The following is a 22,039-nucleotide window of genomic DNA, read 5'->3' as shown; positions in this document are numbered from 1 at the left end:
AAATCCACAGCAGAAGAGCAGTGGAGACAGTCCTTGGGGCGTCACGTTAGTAGAAAGAGTATGTCATCCTCGATACCTTGGTAGCTATACTGGCTCAGCCCATGCACCTCATTCCATGTTTTGGACAAGGCACCATTTCGGAGCAATTTCTTACTACTTACAGTGTTCAGAGCAAGCGGTTCAAAAACTATGTGCTTCTTATTAATTTATCAGAATCAATATTAGGCATTAAAAAAACAGGCTTCCCTGCTGAGAATATTTTATATCTATTTCCATTGACTGAAAGAATATTATGTTCCTTCCACATAGTACATTTTACTTATTCTTTTAAAAATAGAGACTAAAAAAATCCTGGTTAATATGTTTCTTTCCTTAAAGGCAGATTTTTATTGAACAAAAACCCGAGGTCTTAGTGTTCTTAGGGACACTTATTTGCTTATGGAAACTTACGGAAAAATAGGTGAAAAATAAAATTTTTCCATCCTCATTTCACTAAGAGAATCAAATTAATAATACCTGGATGTAATAGCACAATAATTATGGTCTAAAAAAAAGATAAAGTAAATGGGTGACTAAAAGGCTTAACCAGGTCTTTAAACAGCTCTAGCTTCCATAACTAAACTCTAGAAAAATATTAAAATTATATGTATGTATATTTTCCACATCCTATATATTTCCAAAAATTATTTCTTTGTGTAGGGAAGGAAAAGTTTTTCATTGACCCTCTTAAGATCTGTGGTTGGGTCTAAAAATTAAACCGACAAACACAGATTAGGAAAATCAAAAACAAACTTATTTAAAGTTTTACTTAACATGAAAGCCCTCCTAAGGAAAGAAAGACTAAAGAAACAGTTAGACCTGAGTATTTTTATCCGACATTGGATGAAGAGTGGACAGTGAAGAAATATGACAGGGTAAGGAGTATGGGGTAAGTGCGGTAAATTGGGAGAGACTTTGCAAGAACTGTTTGTTCAGATTCTTCCTGAGTGCCTTTGTCTTCGGAGAAAAGGATGCTTTTCCTCTAGGTGTGGGGAGGACATCTCTCAAATGAGGGTTTTATGACCTGTTTCCAGGAAGAAGGGAAGGTGGAAGGGCAGTATGACCTTCCTGCTTCTGCTGTTTCCTTAGTCACCTTCAGCTTATAATATGCAACATGCCAAGGAACCATATTTTTGGGTACTGTGACCTGAACCCCATCTTTTGGACAAGGTAGTCATTCTGACTCATAATCACATAATAGCTGTGATTCCTGTATATTCTCTTCATCACTACATCAGTTCTGGGGACTTGCTCCACTGATTAGTGTATCTTGGAGAGTTGGCAATTCCTTAACTGACTTAAACTTTTCTTTCCTCCTCTATATAATGTGGAAATGATCTCATTTAATCCTCCCAATCACCTGAGGGTTTAAAGGGATTACTGACGTTAAGTGCTTAGCACTGTGCCTGGCACATTAAGGATAAGTCAAGATCTCTTTAAAATCTAGTATGTTCGACTCCTCTGGAAAAAGAAAAGTCTCTTATTGATCAGTTCTTTCCTTCTGTTATTTGTATTGCCTGTTTGGGGGAGATTTAAAAACTTGAAATGGATTTAGTTATTTTTCCTTCTTAGGAAGCCTAAAACTCCTTACCTTGCCCTGTGCCTAATGGTTCTCAAGCTGTATCATCAGACTCACACAGAGACCCTAAACACAGGGACTGCTGGAGCCCGCCGCCAGAGTTTCCATTCAGTGGGTCTGGGGAGGGGCCTGATAACTGCATGTCTAACAAGGCCTCAAGTGCTGCTAATGCTGCTGGCCTGGACCACACTGAGAACCACTGCAGGCTGGCTAGTGTGAATCTTTCTGCTTAGCCACGGATTCAACCATTTTAATTCCTGATTTTGCAATCTGAAAGATAATGCTAAGAAGACGTTACCTCACAATAGAATTCATATGAGGCTTTAAAGAAACAATATTTTTATGGCATTTGCACAATAATACCATTTGCACAGCACTTAGTCATGCTCACAGTGGCAGATATTTCTATTGTAAGGACTACAAAGCATCCTGTCCAAAAGCAACTCAAACCAGTAATAACAGTAAAATATTTCCTCATAATGTTTAGGAACAGGGAATTCACTCTCATGAAGTTGCGGTTAAAGAAATGCAATTTTTGTAACTCAAGAAAAGACTGCAAAAATGATTCACTTTAAAATATGCTGCATATGGCATTGGACTGCTCATTTGTTCACACTTGAATGAATTCCATCAATTTACTGGCTAGACCATGTGCATTAGCAGAGTACATTCCCAAAGAAAATGCATAGGCAGACGAAGCCAGGATGCCCTTTGGGCCTCTTCACCATGAGCCTGAGATGAGCAAGGCTGCACTCTAGCAACCTTAACTAAAAGGATGCCCCAACCACTGTGCTCCTGTGCACCCGCAGCCACAGACATGGCTTGAAGGAGCTAATATTGAGCATTTTCCTATTCACTCTTCAAGCTGAAAAGAAGCTACAGAGAACCAGCACTGTCATGTTAGGCATTGAATTCTAACTAAATTCTTTAGCATAGCACAGTAATGTTTCAGAGACTTACATTGCTCCTTCGTTAGTTCCTTATATTTTAATTTGATTGATTGACTCATTATATACACACCTTATTTCTGCTTTGTGTTGTATTGTTTCATTCCCTCAAACTTCTTGGGAACCAAAAACCACCCCGGATTTCTTTCTCTAGTGGCCTAGTGGATGCATCTCTCGTCTTGCCATGAATAAGCACTCCTTCCTGTACCCTTGAATAGCATCAGTCTCAAGTATTAGAGTTTTCTGTAAGACTGACTCAGACACTATTTCATGGGTGAAATGCTTCTATTTCCTCTAAGGAATAGAGTTATCTTCTACCTTTGTGAAGAAATGAGGAAAAGCAAACCCAAAGAAACTTCAGAGGGCAAAAACATAAAAATGAGAAGATAAGCAGAGACAAACTAAAGTGAAGCATCTTAGAAAAGAAAAGAAAGACAAGAGTGTTGCTTATGCAGCAAAAGCTGATACAATTTTAAAGGGAAAAAAGGAGGATGACTAAACTGAAAATACAATCCTACATTTGTAAGAGAAAGTGATGAACTGAAAGTAATTACCTGAATCTGAAAGTATCATCATCACCATTAAAACTAATTTGTTATTCATTTTTGTGTGACATTATTTGTCTTTTAAGGTAGATGTGTGCAAACTATGGCCTGTAGGTCAAATCCAATTGGCATCTTTTTTGAGATTTTTAGTAGAATACAGCTCCTTCATTCATTTATAGATTGTCTATGTTCTGTGGTTGCTTTTGTGCTACAAAGATAAAGGTGAGTGTATAAGAAAGAGACTGTATATCTGGCAAAGCCTGGTCTTTTACAGAAAAAGTATGTTGACCCCGTTTTAAGCCTTTTCAACATAAGATGATAAATGACATAAAAGAGCCCAAGACAACTGTGGTTGATTGCAAAGAAGGCCACAATCCTCCATCCCTTCTGTTCCTACAACCCTTGTAATGTGACTTTGCAGCTCCTCTGACCAAGAAGTAGAGTACATGCCCTTACTCCTTGAGCCTGGCTGGCTTTGTGACTTGCTTTGGCCTACAAAATGCAGCAGTAGCTTGGGTGTACAGAAAAGAAAATAAACCCAACCTGCTTGCAGGAGGATGACAGACAAACTGGGGTGGAGATGAGATCATCCTGCTAGGGCCATCTTAATTCAGCCTCCAGTAGGCCTAGTAAACACTTGAGTGAGCCCAGCTGAGTCCAGCCCAGATTGCTGACCCAAATAAATGGTTTTTGTCTTAAACCACTGAGAATGATTAGACTATGCCCCCCAAAATATGCATATGAATTATTTAAAGCTGAAGGTAACTGAGAATCAACAGATACAGAGCATTCCTTGTGTGAGTAAAACAGAGACACGAGGACCTCCATAAATTCCCTTTCCTGGAGTTTTAGAGCCCTGCAGAAGGCTGACGTCAGCTCCAAGATGAGCCTGCTCTACTTAGCACCCTATGGTGCATGTATCATCTAACACATGATTCCACTTCTCCAATCAAGGCACAGCTTCCTTTGCATAAAGGGCTGAGGCTCTTCTTTCTCCAGCTCATACTCAGAGGGGCGGATGGTGATGGAGGATGGGTCAGTAAACTCTCTGATTTGAAATCATTCTTCTAAGGAGTGAAGGAGCAAATGTGCTCTAGGAATCTATGTAGCAAGAACCCAGGTTATCCTGGACATCTGCCCCTTACTCTGAGTTAAGGCAGAGGATGAAAGTTGGGAGAAAATAAAAAGCCATTTACTGGCAGAAGTTTTAGTATTATTATTATTAATGCTAAGAGTTGACTGATAATACAATATGTTTTCAACAATGTTAGTTGAGATATTGGCTGAATATTTTACAGAACAGACATGGTCTCAACTATAATATATATGAGGTTCACTGGGAGCCTCATCCACTCCTACTGGGAGCCTCTGGTACAGACATATTGTCCCATTTGAGGTGAGAAGGATGCTCTCTCGGGTGAAAGAACCAGCTCAAAGTTATAATTTGTAAATGTCAGGGTCAAGGCTCCAAACACAGTCTTTTGGTTTCAAATCAACTTACTTTCTGGAATTTACCAAATGATTCAGCCATTCCTTAACTGCCTAATTCTTGGAAGACAATGAACTTTAGGCTTTTGGGGTTGAAAGTATTGATAACTTTGTCAGTACTATTGTTTTAAAGCCTGGGCTGAGTGATTTTGCTAAACCCTGGTTGATGTGTGCAACTTTGGATTGTTTCAGCGTTCAGACCAACTGAATAAGTACCCAGGTGCCTAGTCACAGCTTTTCATATTGTTTGAAGAAGAGTCACATGGCTATGATGATAAGAAAGGCAACTGAAGGCAAATGAATGAGAAATCATGTAATCTCTAGGTGAAAAAATACTCTCATACCCACCCACTTTAACATCTACTCTTTTCTAGCACTGAGATGTTAAGAAAGTTGTCTGTGGAGCTAGAGCCAATAAGAGGAAGGAATATGACTCCAGCTCACCTTCTTTAACTTCTTGGTGTCTCCAAAGACACTCTCACATCTCCTGCATGCACTTGGTCCACACCCCCAGAAACGGTTCTCCACACAGCTACCAACACAACTGCCCCCAGGTGTAAATTAGATCATGTCAGTCCCAGTTGGGAAGTTGCTTCCCATAACAATGAGAAAGAAAAATCCAAACTCCTTGTTCTGGTTCTACACCACTGATTCTTACACTTGAGTGCGCACAGAAGTTCTTCGAAGGGTTTATTCAACATACTGCTGAGCCCATCTGCAGAGTTTTTGATCCATCTCTGAGAATTTGCATTTCTAATAAAGTTCCAAGTGATGCTGGCTTGGGGAACACACTTTTGAGATTTGCTGCTCTATAGGATAAGGTGTCTGCCTACTCAGACTTCTTTTCTTATCATGCACCCACACTCAATGCCCACTTTAATCAGGATGCCAACAGTGGCTCTGGGAGAGGACTAAGAAAGGAGGAACATGCATCCATTTGTTCATCCTTTTGGATAATTTAGTGTGCTTTTCAATTCAATTTTTGCTCATTTTTAACTAAATCTTTTTGTGACTTCTTTTTGTGAAATATATTTTTATTAATTTTTTTTTTAAGAAAGAAAGGGGAAGGGATAGGGAAAGAGAGATAGAAGCATAAATGAGAAAAATCGATTGGCTGCCTCCTGCTCAATTCCTGCTGGGGATCAAGCCTGAAACCCAAGCATGTGCCCTGACCAGGAATCAAACCAGCAACCTCTTGTTTGAGATAATGCTCAACCAAGTGAGCTACACTGGCTGGAAAATCTTCAGTGATTCCTATTATATGCAAAATGTTTGTTCAACACTACAGAAAACATGACGATAAACAACCATTCTTTCAGGAAGAGGATGCACGTAGTGCATCCGTAAATGTACTTCTTCTCTGGCCTTCCCTTGTTGGTTTTGTAATTGGCAACTTTACTATCTGAATAATAGACAAAAGCCTCTATTTAATGCACCACCTACTATATCAACATTGCCTCCCACTGAGAAAACCAACCCTCTGTTTTGCCTCCCATTTCTCTAATACCTCATATTGTCCAACATCTGTCTGCACCCTTACTTTACACAAAATTCATAAGTTCTTCATTCTCTTTTGTCAACAATAATTAAGTGCTTTGCCAACTTTTTGGTTGATTCTAAAAGTTGAAAGACAAACATTATTATCATGACTATTACCATTATGATGACCATGTAAGTATCCTTCTCTGTAAATACAATTAATGTGCTACAATTCCACTTTCTACTCTTTGAGCCCAATATCCTGACCCTGCCCATACAATTCAATTTAAATTACCCAAAACTTGGGAACAAGATAGGGAACTGGCTATATATTATTTCAATGTTATACAAGAGCACTATCTAGAGACCAGCCCAAGAATGACTTCTATGAGAATACACCTGTTGGCTTACTATTTACCATTGTGTGACCCAGCCTCTTTGAAGTTTGGTAGATAAGCTGCAGCGTTATTTGTCCTATAGTGGTGCAAGGGTTTTGTATCTGGTAGAAAAGATAATCCTAGAGGTTACAACTTTTTGGCCCCATAGAGCAGTGACCAGCTTGGAATCTAGTTGGTAACACTTGTTTGTTCTCCTTTCCTGACTATATTCAAACTCTCTTCTTCCAACGCACTTAGAACTAACTTGATCATCATGCTGCTGTCCTCACCACAAAGTTAAATACATCTTTAAGTCAAAATACTTTCTCTGAGGGTTGTGTTTTTAGTCTTTTGCAGATTATATTTGAGAATTCCTCGCTTCACTGATGAGCAGCCTGGGTGTGTAGGCTGCTTGGGCCTTTTGGAGCTTCACCACGTGGAGCCAAATTGCTCTGAGATTTCAAAACCATCTTGGAAATTTGGCCTGTCCACTAGCCTGCCTTTAGGTGTGTACTGGTCCTGCACTTTGATCCTGGCTTTGACAAGTGCCATAACTGTTCCTGTTTTCCTGGTCGCAGTGGTAAGGACCAACTGGCCCATTTATGTGCATGTTGGAAAGGGGGTGGTGGGTGGGAGGAGCTAAAAGTCAAGTATCTACTAGAAAAAGGTACGCCATCTGGGAAGCTTGCTTGGATGCATTAAAGTCCCATGGGTGAGAAAAAGGAGTGGTCCAAGCTGGGATCTATGATGTGTGATGATGGGGCCAGTGATGGCCTAGGTAAATCATTTATAAATCATTTAAATATCTGGTCCAGTTGACATTAAGAAATGACTGGTAAAATTGTAATTGAAATTTCAGTTCAACTAAGTTAATTGAAAACTGTTTCTTTTTTTTTTTTTCTTTCTTTCTTTTTTTGGAGAAGGGGAGGGAGGAAGATGGTATTTACAAATCTGGTTGTACAGTAGTTTGAGCTTACTGCCTGGTACTGTGCTGTCCAATTAGATAGCCACCAGCCACAGGTAGCTTTGTAATATCAATTAAAATTAAACAAAATTAAGCACTCAATGCCTCAGTCCCACTAGTCACATTTCAAGTGCTGAACAGCCACACTGGTAATGGGCAGCACAAATACAGATCACATCTATCACTAAGTTCATACAGTGATCACTGACAGGAGCATTCCTAAAGATACAGTTCTTTTAATTTGCCCTTCAAAGTTATGCAAAAGAGAAGGAGGTCTCAGGAATCTGGATGAGAGAATTTGAGGTTAAAATGCAGCCCAAACAGCTCAGGATGACAAGAGACTAGAATTTTCCATTGTTCATTCGCCTTTGTTTTGAAAGAGAGAGGGGTTTTTGTTTGTTTGTTTGTTTTGTTTTGTTTGTTTATTTTGTTTTTATTTGATTAGAGGCATATGAGAAAGAGGAAAATGGTAAATTGGAAAATGACTCTGGGGAAGAGGTTAAAAAAGAAGAGAAACAGGAACATATCTCTTGGTGAGAGAGTGGGGCAAAAGACAATAGATAACAAGACACACTTTGGCAGGGCTGACTAATGAAATTTATTCAGCATGATCTCAGAACTTTCATCTGAACGTGTCCTGGTGTGTGCTGCTACCACCCAATGTCCTTGTTCCTGAGACACGATGATATAATGGGTTTAGGAAGAGAAACAAACAAGAACTTAGAACAGAGAAGTAAGAAGGCACTGAGGATATGACTAATCCCCAAGACTGTAAGCACCCAGGAATTCTGAGGAGGACTGAGAAGGCCCTGAGTAGCCAGGAGCAGGGGTCTTCAGCTCTTTACTAGGACATAAAAGGAAAGTCAGGAGACCGGCTGAGGTAGAGACATTTGGATTGCCTGTGCTTTAAAAAGCACTGCTGTTTCTGTTCTCTGCAAAAGCAAAACCTCTATTTGAAAGATTTTATAACAAGCACCACTTAGAAACAAAATGTATTTGCATCTAAGTAATTTCTAAGTCAAGCAATGTGAGATAAAAAAAAATAATATAAGTGGCATGGGGATACAATTAGAAGCTACAATGCAGGCTATGTTCTGTAGTTTCCAAAATTTTGGGCTACTTCAAAAAAATACCCCAGTAACACAGCAATAAAAAAAAAAAATGCTTAAACACAGTTGCACTGATCACATTTATTCATTTATTGATTAGATAATATATAATTTTAAGACCTTGGCTAGTATTTTTTTTTCTGACCACTCTGCCTGCTTTAAACTAATCAGTGGAACACCATTTAATATTTATCTGATCCTTTAGGCCATCGTGAGATTTGTCATATGATGCTGAAGCCACTTATGTCCTTCACATGTGGTCCTTTTACTATGACATTTTGGGAAGCTGAGGTGGTGTTTTTTCTAATTCTTGCTCGTCCCATGTGCTGTCAGCTGTCATTTCTCACTGCTGTTCATGTAAAACATATAAAAATAAACCTTCTCTGCTTATATTTGGTTGCCATGAATATTTTAATGGCCATGGTTCCAAAAACTAAATCTTATAGGTCTTGGAAATAAAAAATAAATGGCTGTAGTCCACTTGAAATACTATTTGGCTTTCTGGTTTCATATCCTATATAATAAAAAGCTAATATGCAAATAGACTGAACAGCAGAATGACTGGTTGCTATGTTGTGCACTGACCACCAGGTGGTATATGCTCAATGTAGGAGCTGCCCCCTAGTGGTCAGTGCACTCCCACAGGGGGAGCACTGCTCAGCCAGAAGCCCTGAGCCAAGCTCACGGCTGCCTAGCACAGCAATGGTGGCGGGAGCCTCTCCCACCTCTGTGGCAGCACTAAGGATGTCTGACTGTCAGCTTAAGCCATCAGTTGGACATCCCCAGAGGGCTCCAGGACTGCAAAAGGTGCAGTCCAGGCTGAGGGAGCTCTCCCAACCCCAGTGCACAAATTTTGTGCAGGGGGCCTCTAGTGTTGTTATAAAGAGACATATATACTTTATGAAGTTTAAATTTTTTGCTTAAAATCCTAATAAAATAGCACTTAAGAAAGCTTAGCTATATGTATTTAATACTTATTCATAATTTTTGTTTCTAGTTTTACCTAATTTTCAGAGGAACCTAGAAAAAAAAGCAAATGCCTTTAGAAGAGCAAATAATCAGTATTTTCCCAATGTGAGCAAGTTGTGAAGGATTAATAATCAAAGAAAATCATCACAAGAAATAAAAAAAAAAAGATTCCATGATGACAAACTTCCCGTTCATCAAGTCACATTTTGCTTTATCAAAAGAGCACATTTTCCTCAAAGATGTTTCTGCTTATCTGATAGCAGTAGAGATGCTCAAGCAGTGATTGTATTTCATCTCTTCAAAATGACCTGCACTGAGTAACTGGAAGTCATGCAGTATTTTTTAGTTATCCTATGATTTTCCAGAGCCTAGAAAACTGCCTTAGTAACCACAAATCTTTGGAGACACTTCAGCAGATTCAGGGAGAGATGCTCATAATGAAGGTCATCATCTTGGTGACACTAGTTGCCATTGCACACCTGGCTTTCCTGGGAGAAAGATTTACAAATGCATCTAAGCTAATCCTTGGCCCTCTTTGCCAAGTTGTATAAAGTGGGTAAAAGCAGTTAACTTCAATAAGCTTACTTTGTATTAGATTTGAACAATATCAGATTGTTGATACTAATAATTTTTTATTTCAAAGATAAAAGTGTCAGATGGTTTGCCATAATATTTTGAATCTGTTGAGGTACAGATCCCCACCTGGTCTCAAGGATTACCAAGTCCCCTCACCATTTCAATTATCAAGAAAAATGAACAAATAAACCAGACTGAGTTGGAATCACTTGTATCTAAAATCCCTTTGAATAGTACACATCTACAGTGAATTAGTGAATTTAGCAGTTGTGGCATTCTGCTAGTCCCTTGACCTCAAGAAAAGACAGACCTTGACCTCAAGAAAATTGGAATATAGTAGGAGAAACAAAAACATTAAATAAATGTGAATGCAGTATAATATGTGCAAGAGGTTATCCATTCTTACTGAATGTGCCAAGTAAGATATTAAAGAGATGTAGAATTCTCATCTGGGTTCTGAAGGATAATTAGAAGTTCATTAGTAAAACAAAAAACTACAAGATTATTTCAGAAAAAGAGAGTAGCAAATACAAAACATGCAATAGAATAGTTTATTGGGAGAATTGTAAGTGTGTTTTTATGGCTAAAGCAGAGAGTGTGTGTAGAAAATTGGTAGGAAATAAAGTTGTAGAAACAGGCCAGGGCCAAATTATGGAAAGCCTTATATTTCATTCCGAGCAGTTTCATTTATCCTACAATAGAGAGTCCTTATAGATATTTTCAAAAGGTTATTCTATGATCACAACTATGAAGAAAAAAAAAAGAGAAAAGAATTAAGGATGGTTGTATCCACGTGGTGGAATGCTATTTTCTGTTTCTTCCTATACTAGTAGAAGAATGTCCTTTCTGAGAAACAGTAAAGTTTCAGTTATACAAAGAGCTGTCCCTCAACATTTTAATTCAATACAAGGAATAGCCCTTCCTTTGCCTTTCTCAGTTTTGTTTACTTACAAAACCACTGTGGTATAAATTTAAAGTGTATTATGAAACACATTTTGGAAAAATCAAGTCAATAAGTAGTGAGTCACATCAGCCCACGGACTGTAAGCAAAGGGCTGACAATCTGAACCTAACTTTCAATTGATTTTGAAAGGAACCAACTCTGACTATAAATAAAGTCTTCAGACGTTTTCCATTTCACTTAACTTTAAAGGCAACACAGTTTCACCACACGCCCTTCTCCAATTCACCTCAGATTCAAGTACAATCTAGGAAAAACAAGGCATTTATAAGGCCAATGAGGCTTCAACTACCTCCCCAACCTTCTGAACAGATGAGTGGTCCCAAGAGCCTGATCCATAAAAGGCCTGCAGCCACCCACCACCTTGCAGGAACAGTAAGTGGCAGAAGCAGAGAATGCAAAACTGAGGTCCAACTGTTCTATGTAAATGAAACCAGCAGAACAAATGACTAGCACAAAGTCAAATCACTATTACATTTATAACAAATAGAACATTTTATGTGGAAAGCCTTCCAAAAGCACTTCATTATGCAAAGACTGTTACTACATGAAACCCATCTGTAAATCGAAGATAATAATAGCAACGACCTTATAAGGTTGTGGTGAGGAATTAAACAATATACATAAAACGTTTTAGAAGGTTGTCTGGCACACAGTGAGCGTTCAATAATTTATAGCATCATTATCATCACATCTGGCATATGGCAAGTGCTCAATAAATACAGTATCATTATCATTATTATATCTCATAACTTGCCTCTTTCCAACTATTCCAACTTATAAATCTCAAAGATGCTCTTACTGTGTCAGAGATTATTTACTCAATACTGTAATTAAAATGAAATAATTATAAGAAGGTTTTGAGAGGAAAGATTAATAACCCCTCTTTACCTCTTCATATCTGTCAAAAATTGCTCCTTCTTGCATAAAGGAAGGAACTTCCTTCTGCCAGTTAAATTCATAAGGTTTGGCCATGATTATATTCAAGACCTAAAAACAAAAACAAAAATATTTCATTAGTATACAACTTTAAAAACAAGTGAAGGTCAAAGGTTAATCACTTTATATTTATGTGTTTGCAAAGCTTTCCTTCATGTGGAAAAAGTCCATATATTGTCTTTTTTTTTTTCTTCTTTCCTACATCTGATCCCAACTTCTTTTCTCTTTGTCTCTATACCTGGATAAATAATATCATTAAGAAATACCAGAGGTGTCAGGCCAGCTTGGCTCAGTGGTTGAGCATCCACTTATGAATCAGGAGATCACAGTTCAATTCCCAGTCAGGGCACATGTCCAGGATTTGGGTTCTATCCCCAGTGGGAAGTATGCAGGAGGAAGCGTGATCAATGATTTGCTCTCATCATTGATATTTCTCTCTCTCTCTCTCTCTCTCTCTCTCTCTCTCTCTCTCTCTCTCTCTCTCTCTCTCTCTCCCTCCCTCCTCCCTCCCTCCCTCCCTCCCTCCCTCCCTCTCTCCCTCCCTCCCTCTCCCTCTCCCTCTTCCTCTTCTTCTCCCTCTCTCCCTCCCACTCTGAAATCAATAAAAATACATTTTAGAAAAAAAAAATACCAGAGGTAATCATTTGGGAAGCTTCCCCTCTCTCTACAGATCATATAAAATAATGTCACAATATCAATGGCACCAGATAAGAGAATGGAACCACACACATGAACCTATTGTATATGTAGGAGAGGGCTGCTGCAAAGCCTACACGAGAATCTGAAGGTGCCTGCATGGGCAGGAGGAGTCCACAGGATGATGGAGTACAGAATCAGGTGGGAGTAGCTGGAATTTTTTACTGCCCTTGGTAAAGCCTCTCTCACTTCTTCCTCACTTGGGCCACTCAGGAACCAACAGAATGTCTGCTGTCTAGAAAAGATTGAGATGATTTTGAAAGAGAGTCCAGGCATGGTTCAGGGTGGCTGCCTGCACCTAGAAAAGCTGGGTGATCCTTTTATCCACCTTTCTTAGCACCATGCACTGTGGTGTACATTCAATAGCTGCAAGCAGGACATTTTAAATGTAAAGGTGACCACCCACTGAGCAGCGTCAAACACTTAGCAATGCCAAAGACATAGGATATACATACCAAACACAGTTAGTAGGAGAACTTACCCAAGGAAACAGAGTTAACAGGACAAATAACTTTGGCTTAAGTATGGTTGATATCCTCCGAGGGAGGAGAGAGTACATTCTGTTCCCAAAACATAATTCACTACAACTTTCAGAAATTTAAAAAAAGATGGCTGAGTTCAAACTTTTAGTAGCGTTATAAAGAATTTTTTAAATTTAAAGAATTGTTTAATGTAAAACTTTTAAAAGAATTATAAAGGATATTAAAACTATGAATTATAAAGAGAACTCAGATGAAGTTGAGTCAAGAAATTCTCAAGAAATGCAACAAAAAGAAACAGGAAACATGGCTGGAAAAATGAAGGGAAATTGAAACAGAAGGTTTAACAACCATGTATTTTTATATCTCTATCTCTATTTCTATCTCTATATATTCTTTCCTCTTAGTACCCCAGCTACCCCATACACATATAACAATCCAAAAATCCAATCATGATTAGGTCATAAAGGAAATGTCAGTATTTTTCAAAAGGCAGATGTTACAATCACCATACTTATTGACCCAAACTTATAAATTAATGACAGTAAGTGAATAAAATCTGTACATATAGGAAAAAACATAAACTTATACACATACTTCTAAATAATTTTTAAATTCAGAAGACTAGTCAAAGCAATAATTATAAATTTCCTTGAAACAAATAATGGGGACATTTATATCAAAACCTAGATTATGTAGCATGAAACCAAAAAATAGTAAAAGAATAAGTAGTACAAGTGAATTGTTTTCTGAATTATTTTTATATTTAAAAAATTGGTAAGTATTGAGAGAAAGTGAGATAGAGATGGGAGCAGAAGGATAATAACGAGGAAGCATACTTACAATATTCACAGTGAAATGTGGGATGTAGTTACAAAGAGGAAAAGGTGAAAACAGTAAGAGAAATACTATGCATAACTTTAATCAAAATATTTGAAAACCTAAATAATGTGGAAGATTTAAAAAATTTAAAAAATGGCTCAAAAAAAATGAGCAGAATACTTAAATAGACGACAGACCTAGGAATCAATAGAAAAAAAAATATTAGGTCCATATATTTTACAGGCAAGTTTTACCAAAACTTCAAGAAAAAGGCAAATCCTGTGTACCTACACATTTTTCAGGACATAAAAACAAGAAAAGCAATTACCCCACTCATTCTACAAGCCCCATTATCAGATCCCAACAATGACATTCCAAGGGGGTTAATAAGAAACACACCGACCCTAGAGTTCATTATCACTTACAGAAAGAAAAAAAAATCGAAACATGAACAAATTTATTCCAGAGGGTTGTCAAAAGAATAATATGAAATGCTTCAACACTGAAAACAAATCAATGTGATTCACTACCTAAAGAGCTTAAGGAGAAAACTCTAGTGTATACGTATCCTGGCACACACTACAAGGTAAGGTACACCTGAATGTGAAAGGTCTCTAGCACATGCCATGTAATGAAAACAGGAAGCTACAGAATGATATGAAACATGAACAGTGTGATACCATTTACTTAAAAGCACAGCTATAGAATGCTATGAACAGTTTAATACCATTTATGTAAACATAAACACACAAGACGAACGTATATATTTCTCCAGGCATATACATATACACATAAATAAATTATTTAAAAAATTGGAAAGAACTTTCCCAATTTATGACCTGGTTACTTTTGGGGAGGAAATAAGGATTGGGGCTAAAAATCAAGGTATATTTACTGTTATCTTCTGTGCTGAACATTTTAATTATGGGAATATATTCTTGCATTACACGTGCCTGTGTATATAAAAATGCAAATTTCAAAAAAAGAAAAAAAGTTGAAGTCATACAGATAGGTTGATGCAAACAATTTAAAGCAGGTGAAGAATATATTAGGTCATGTTTCATGGTAGCTTTCTCACAACAGCCATCATTGCTGTTTGAGAAGGAATTTTTCCACTACTTATTACTAACCAGGCTAAAAACCGGTGAAAGCATAAAAGACATTCTAACCAGGCCAGCTAAGATGGTAAGCAGCCCTCCATTAATCAGCACCTAAAGCCTTCCAGGTACAGCCAAGAAGATGGGCAGAATGCAGAGAGCGGGAGAAGGGGCAGGTGCTTTTCCCCAGTCGTTCATGTGAGATTGATCCATGTCTCTCTCTCTCTCCCATAATGACTATAACTGGGTCTCTCTTCCTATCTTTCTGTCCCTCTGTTCCTCTCAGTTTGTTTTTCTTTATTTCCTTCCATTTCATTTCTCAGTATCTAAGAATCTTCCTCCCTCCCTTCCTCCCTTCCCTCTCCCTCCCTCATTGTCTCTCCCTCTCTCTCTTTTCACCCAAGGCAACTTAGAAGCAAGCTTTTAGTGCAATGATGTGCATGCATGGCTTCTATGCCATAAAGCAGATCTACAGATAAAAACAGAACTGCAAGACTCTCTCTGGCTGTCATGGATGTGTTGTTCAGAATTAAACAACTACAGGGACCCAAGTGTGAACAGATGAAAAAAGATAGACGATAGAAACAATGTGATGGCTCCCTGGTTGACTAGTCAGTGGAGAGGAGTGGGCAAAACATCTCTCTTCTGCAGTCCCTTGTGTGTTCTCACTCCTGCCAACTGTGCCTTTCAATATTTCCGTTTGGTTTTATGTTAAAGGGACTAGCAAGCAACGAGAGACTTCTGATAAAAAAAAAAAAAGATCAGATCAAAAATAAAAATGAAGAGAAAGCTTATATCAACGTGCATCATCTTTCACTGATTTAACTCTGGGTTCCCCAGGATCCTTTCAGCAAAAGAACACATCAATCTTCATTGTGTGATGTTTCTCAGACTTCACTGCTATCCTTACTACTAATATAATCATCTCCACCTTGAGTACCAATCTCATTATAATGGCCTCCTTATGTAAAGGATTTGGTGGGGGCTAATGGGAAAAGGAGATACTTTTGATCTTAATCTCTAAAGACACCTGCACTGGGGACAGGTGCTCTTTTTATGGCTTACCTTCTCAGAGCTTTTGGGGCTCTGAACAAGGTATGAGTCATTTTTGCAAAATGACATTGGGATATCCTGAATTTTTCCAGTTATAAAATGGGAGATATAAAAATGACAGGTATTTCAGAGACACTGAAATACTTCTTAGTACCTGTCCTTAGGAGCAGCAGTTGGTTTATTTGATAGAGATGTTACAATTATGACTTCACAGACTAGAAAAGGCTGACCCAGCCAATTGTGTTTAGCAGAAGTTTGATCCAGGTAATTGATTTTTAAATGGGAACAAAAGAAGGTACATGTTGTAGTCCAATGGATTCCAGAGAAAGTTAAAGGGACAGTTATTTTAAAAAGCTATAGAGGGGAGAACTGGTCACTCTATAAACACATTGTTTTTGCAATTATCTCAAAGCCTCACCCACAGCTACCTAATATAACAACCCTATTTCTGGGCCATGCCAAAGGTTCCTCTTCTCAATTTCTCTAGCTTGCCTTCTAAGGCCTCACTTACAAGGTATTTCAAGGTTCAATTGCCTCCTCCACCTCCTAGAAGAACACCACCTCCCCACATCCAGACCACAAAAAAGGGCCCTCCTCCTTCAGGAACACGGAAAGTCAAGGAGGATTTACACAAAGCAGGGACATGTAACTAGGCACCCTGTGCAGAGCAAACACCTTGAGCAGCTACTGGAAGGTGGCCAGTGCACTTTGCAATAGTCTTATTGTTTTTAAATTCTTATGCAACTGGAATGGATTAGCTATGGCACTGCCTGCAGAGGGAAGTCCTTGGACTGTGGAGTTTGGCAGGGAGGGGACCATAGTCGGGGAGGGTGTCCTAGGAGATCTTGTTTTACAGCATTGGCAAAACCCTCCTTCTAAAGAAGATGACAAGAAACTGAAGGAGTTAGTAGAGGACAATTAGGGAGCTCAGGTAGACTGTTGGGAACCAAATATGCACATCACCCATAAAGAAGGCCTTCCCTGTATTCATCCATGCATCCATTCAGTTGGTATGAACCAAGGAATAACAGCTCTTTGTCTGTTGGCCTATTGTGCCATGTACCTTTAAATCTCCTGGGTAGTCTCTAAGATTTATCACACCACCTATCCCAGATATGATGGCTCAATTTTGGAGTGAATTCTGCCTTTCTAGGCCAGCTGGATCAATCTTTGGCAAACAATGCTGTGTTTCTAGACATATGTCTCATGTTTTGGTAGAGAACTAACAAAAGGAAGTCCATGAAGTCAGGTGTATTTAAGATCCTGAGTAAGATAGATTGAATGATGGCCCCCAGAAAATACCCATATGTGGATCTCTGAGTATTAACTAATATGGCAAAAAAGAAATTTGGAGATGTGATTAATAGCTGTCATCAACAAATAAACTAATGAAAAGTGCTGCTGGGGATGTGGAGAAAAAGGAACCCTCGTGCACTGCTGGTGGGTATGTAGAATGGTACAGCACTGTGGAGAACAGTATGGAGTTTCATAAAAACCTAAAAATGGAACTCCCATTTGACCCAGTAATCCCACTTCTAGGAGTATATCCTAAGAAACTAGAAACACCAATCAAGAAAGAATATATGCACCTCGATGCTCATAGCAGCACACTTTACGATAGCCAAGATTTGGAAACAGCCTAAGTGTCTATCAGCAGATGAGTGGATTAAAAAAATGGTGGTACATTTACACAATGGAATACTATGCTGCTCTAAAAAGGAAGGAACTCCTACCTTTTGCAACAGCATGGATGGACCTGGAGATCATTATGCTAAGCAAAATAAGTCAGTTGGAGAATGATAAATATCACATAATCTCATTCATTTGTGGAATATAATGAACATAAACTGATGAACAAAAAGAGATCCAAGAGACAGAAAAGCATTTATCAGATGGTCAAACCACAGAGGAAAGGCAAGGGAGGGTAGGGGTAAGGGAAGAGATCAACCAAAGGACTTGTAAACATTCATATAAGCATAACCAACGCATACAAACACCAGAGGGCATGAGCAGGGTTAGGGGGGTGAGGGAAGAATAGGGGATAAGGATACATGTAATATCTTAATGAATAGAGAAAATTAAAAAAAAAAAAAAAGAGTTTTGAGATGTGGAGGTTATCTTGGATTATCGTCGTGGGCCCTAAATGCAATCACATGTGTCCTTTAAAAAGGGAGAGAGAGGGTGATTTGACACAGACAGAAATGGAATAGGCAATGTGACCACTAAGGAAATATTGGAGTGATGTGGCCACCAGAAGTTGGAAGAGGCAAAGACTGGATTTTTCCATCCAGCCTGGAGGGAGTATGGCCCTGTAGACACCTTGATTTCAGAGTTTTGGTCTCTAGAACTGGGAGCAAATACAGTTCAGTTGTTTTCAGCTACTACTTTGTGGCATTTTTTTTTTTTTTTATATCTGCCCAAAGAAATGAAGACATTGGGCCTATTGAAGCTGGAATCTTCCTAAAAGGCCCAGCAAATTACCATATCAATCCGAAAAGGTGCAGGCACAGCATTGAAGGGATGGGCATCCTTACATTTTTTTTTTTCAATTGGATCAGAGACACACAGAAAGATACAGAATAGAATGTCATCTAGAAATATATTCTGATAACTCCTGTGCTTCTACTCAAAAACCCCTCTGAAGGGTAAAGATATTTTTACAGCGTATCATTCCCCAGGATCCAGATGTCTTTTAACAGTTTTGTTGCTCAGCAAGGAATACACACTTTAAATAAACTTTGAAGCTTCCCCAAACCAACAAAGGCATTCTCCACTTTCTGTTTCTATTTGTGAAGAAATGAGTTTGTTTACAAAAGCATTTGCTTCCACTTGATAACAGATAACACTTAAGTACCAGGTTTATAAATTTTCTTAAGAGTATCTTTTATCTTTTACTTTCAACCTCCTGACAAAAACAGTTGCATAAAGAATGAATCCCTTCCCTATCCAACCATACAAATCCTGTTAAACCAAATAACCCAGGACCTCATATGACCCCAGGATGAGAACAACCAAGGTTGTTTTCCAGAACAGTGTTGAGATAAAAATTTCCACTGACAAAAAGTCAATTAGTTGATTCTATCAAGCAGATTTCAATGTCTTGTTCTTCAATCTTTAAATAAGATATCTTTATATTTCTAAAAAAAGCTAGATCAGATCATCCAGAGCTTTTACATAAATGGCTTTACAAAAAAAAAAAAAAAAAATAAATAAAAAAAAAAAAATCTAATTTGACACTGATCTATTGCACCATTAATGACAGTTTTTCCCATTTGCTAAAAATACTTGCATTTTTCATCAAGCTATTAAGTAACCTTTTCAAAAAATATATAAAAGGTTCAAGATGAAGAAAATGATAATAGGCAATGCTACTGAGGGTGGGGCAAGGGCATTTTTGTATATTTTGGTAGAAAACAATTTTGCAATATATTCCCATAGCCTTGAAATATTCACACTTTTGATCTAGTTATTTCTACTGGTAGGATTTATCCTAAATAAATGCATAGAAAATCTATGTAGTAAAAAGATACTAGCTGTTATGATATTTATAGTAGAAAAAATATTGTCCTAATATGAGCATCACTAAGCAGTTGATTAAATATGCTATAGTATTTAAATATTCTGTGCCCATTAAAAATAATGCTTTCAATAAATAGTTATTTGCTGAACAACATCGAATTTAGAAGTGTTTCTAAAAATATTTACAACTCTTGTGAAGCAAATGCTCTGAACATATTATTAAGCAAGTAAAAAAAAATATTTGCAAGAATGATCCAATTTTTTCTGTAATATACACATTTTTTATACATAAATGCATGCACCCATACACACACATTTTTTAACAGGGGGAAAAGACTAGCAAAACATAAGCAGTAGTTAGTTATATCTCAATAACAGAATTTTAGGTGATTTTTATTTTCTTTAATATTTTCTGTATTTTAAAAGATTCATAGTAATTTTAATTTTTATATTCAAGAAAAATTTCTCTAAAGATATGACATTAAAATCTTACTTTTTTTTTCTGCATAAATCAATTTTTAAATAATGTCCATATTTATCACCACAATTTCTGGCAAGAATAAACAGCAGAAAGAGACTAATAAAACTGTAAATCGTTACCCTTTTCCTTTCAAGATTTAAAATCTTGACTATACATTGGAAGTCTTCACACACAACAGTTATGACTGATTCTTAGGAAGGAGTTACCTCATAACACCCACTGGAACTTTGGTATTAATTCTGAAACCTCTCCTATCCTTAAATTTGGGAATAAACAGATTTAGGTGGTGTGGGAGTTAGTTTTTCATGAGTTCTGAATTACAAAAAAAGCTAAGGCCTTTGCCATGACAAATAGATTAAATGTATCCTAAATGTACAATAAGTATATTTATTTATCAATACAGCATCTCCTGATTTAAAATAATTTCCTGGCATTTAAAAAAAATATAAACTGAATAAGAATAGCATGAAAACAGCAAGCATTTCATCTTTATCTCTTTCCATCACATCAGTCATCATAATTAGGAGGCAAATGTAACTGAAAAGTACAAAATTTCAAAATAGATGAGTGAAATCATTAACATGAATCAACTTTATTAGAATCCGATGAGGTATGCAGTTTCCCAAGAAAAGAACTGATTTGTTTCAAAAGATTGTTCAGATGTTGGTTTGTTTGTCTTCTGCAATTGCCTTGGGAATGGCACCTAATGTGATAGCCAGCTCTCCAACATCCTCTTGAACACATCAAATGGCTGACACAGGCTGACAATGTATTAAAAGTAGTTGTTGATGGCCCTGGCTGGTTGGCTCAGTTTGTTGGAACATCCTCCCACACACCAAAGGTCATGGGTTTGATTCCCCCAGACAGGGCATATACCTAGGTTGTGGGTTTGATCTTGGGACAGAGCTCGTATAGGAGGCAATCTCTCTCTCTCTCTCTCTCTCTCTCTCTCTCTCTCTCTCTCTCTCTCTCTCTCTCTCTCTCTCTCATCTCTCTCTCTCTCTCTCTTCAATAAACATATCCCCAGGTGAGATTTTTTAAAAAATAGTTGTCTGCGTCTGGGGTTTTCTGACCTGAAATGCCTCCCAGAGACCCAGGTTTAGGGAGCCACACTGATGGACAGAGGTTGAGAGCAGCAGGGGCCTGTCTCCTTCCACATGAGGTCTTTTGAGGTGTCTTCCTTATTCCTAAATGTTTAGTAAGTCCCTGGCTTACCAGTATTTTGATCTTTCATAAATAGAAAATACATTTGCATATTAATGATTTAGCAGTCAGGGAATGACTGCTAAAAAGAAATTTGGGTGTGATCGAATGCAAAATAAATCAACATTTAGAATATGAAAATATATAGTGTGTGTGATAGGAACCTGTAGATATATATAATTTAACTGGGCTTCTCTCTGGCTTCATGCAATAACAAACCTTTTTTTTTTAGAAAGCTTTTTTTTTTTTCCACTTACTATAAAATTCTGCAAAGTAAAGGCGTCTTATTTCTTTTATTCCTCTGAAAGAAAATATTTGTTTTCACTGACAAAGGGGGCACACCAAACAGCAGAAGGTATTTTCTTACTACTAAGTATGTTAGGTAAACAGTTAACTTCAACAGCCCTGGAAAATACGACAGTCCCAGAAAATAAGACAATTAAGCAAACCTGGAATACTTATCTATAAAGGAGTGGATTTTTTTCTTTATGGCAAAAGTAGAAGAATTTGCCACTGTTTTCAAGACCAGAACTAATGGAATATATGGGGAATGTGTACAGTTTACTATAAACAGAAACAATTCTCCCTGAGTAGGAGGCATTAGCCCTACACAATAAGATTTAGAAGAGTTCAGTCCTTCTCACTCCCACAATAGGAGTCTGATGAGGTTTGTGGGAATAGAAAACAAAATGGCAATGGGACATATTAAGTTCTTTC

At 37.7% G+C, this 22,039-nt stretch overlaps 1 protein-coding gene across 7 annotated transcripts in view; it reads right to left on the bottom strand.

Moving 5' to 3' along the window:
• PLCB4 (phospholipase C beta 4) overlaps window positions 1–22,039 on the bottom strand; it is a 365,947-nt gene that overhangs the window by 126,394 nt on the left and 217,514 nt on the right. For all 7 annotated transcript variants that reach the window (XM_036417991.2, XM_045574871.1, XM_045574870.1 and 4 more), the window contains one exon: window positions 11,925–12,023. In XM_036417991.2, the coding sequence (XP_036273884.1) occupies window positions 11,925–12,008 (84 nt within the window). In that variant the 5' untranslated portion in view covers window positions 12,009–12,023. The remainder of the gene's footprint in view (window positions 1–11,924; window positions 12,024–22,039) is intronic.

This window comes from Pipistrellus kuhlii, unplaced genomic scaffold (assembly GCF_014108245.1).
Source record: "Pipistrellus kuhlii isolate mPipKuh1 unplaced genomic scaffold, mPipKuh1.p scaffold_m20_p_6, whole genome shotgun sequence".
Classification (NCBI taxonomy): Eukaryota; Metazoa; Chordata; class Mammalia; order Chiroptera; family Vespertilionidae; genus Pipistrellus; species Pipistrellus kuhlii.
This window is presented reverse-complemented; position numbering and strand designations above follow the sequence as displayed.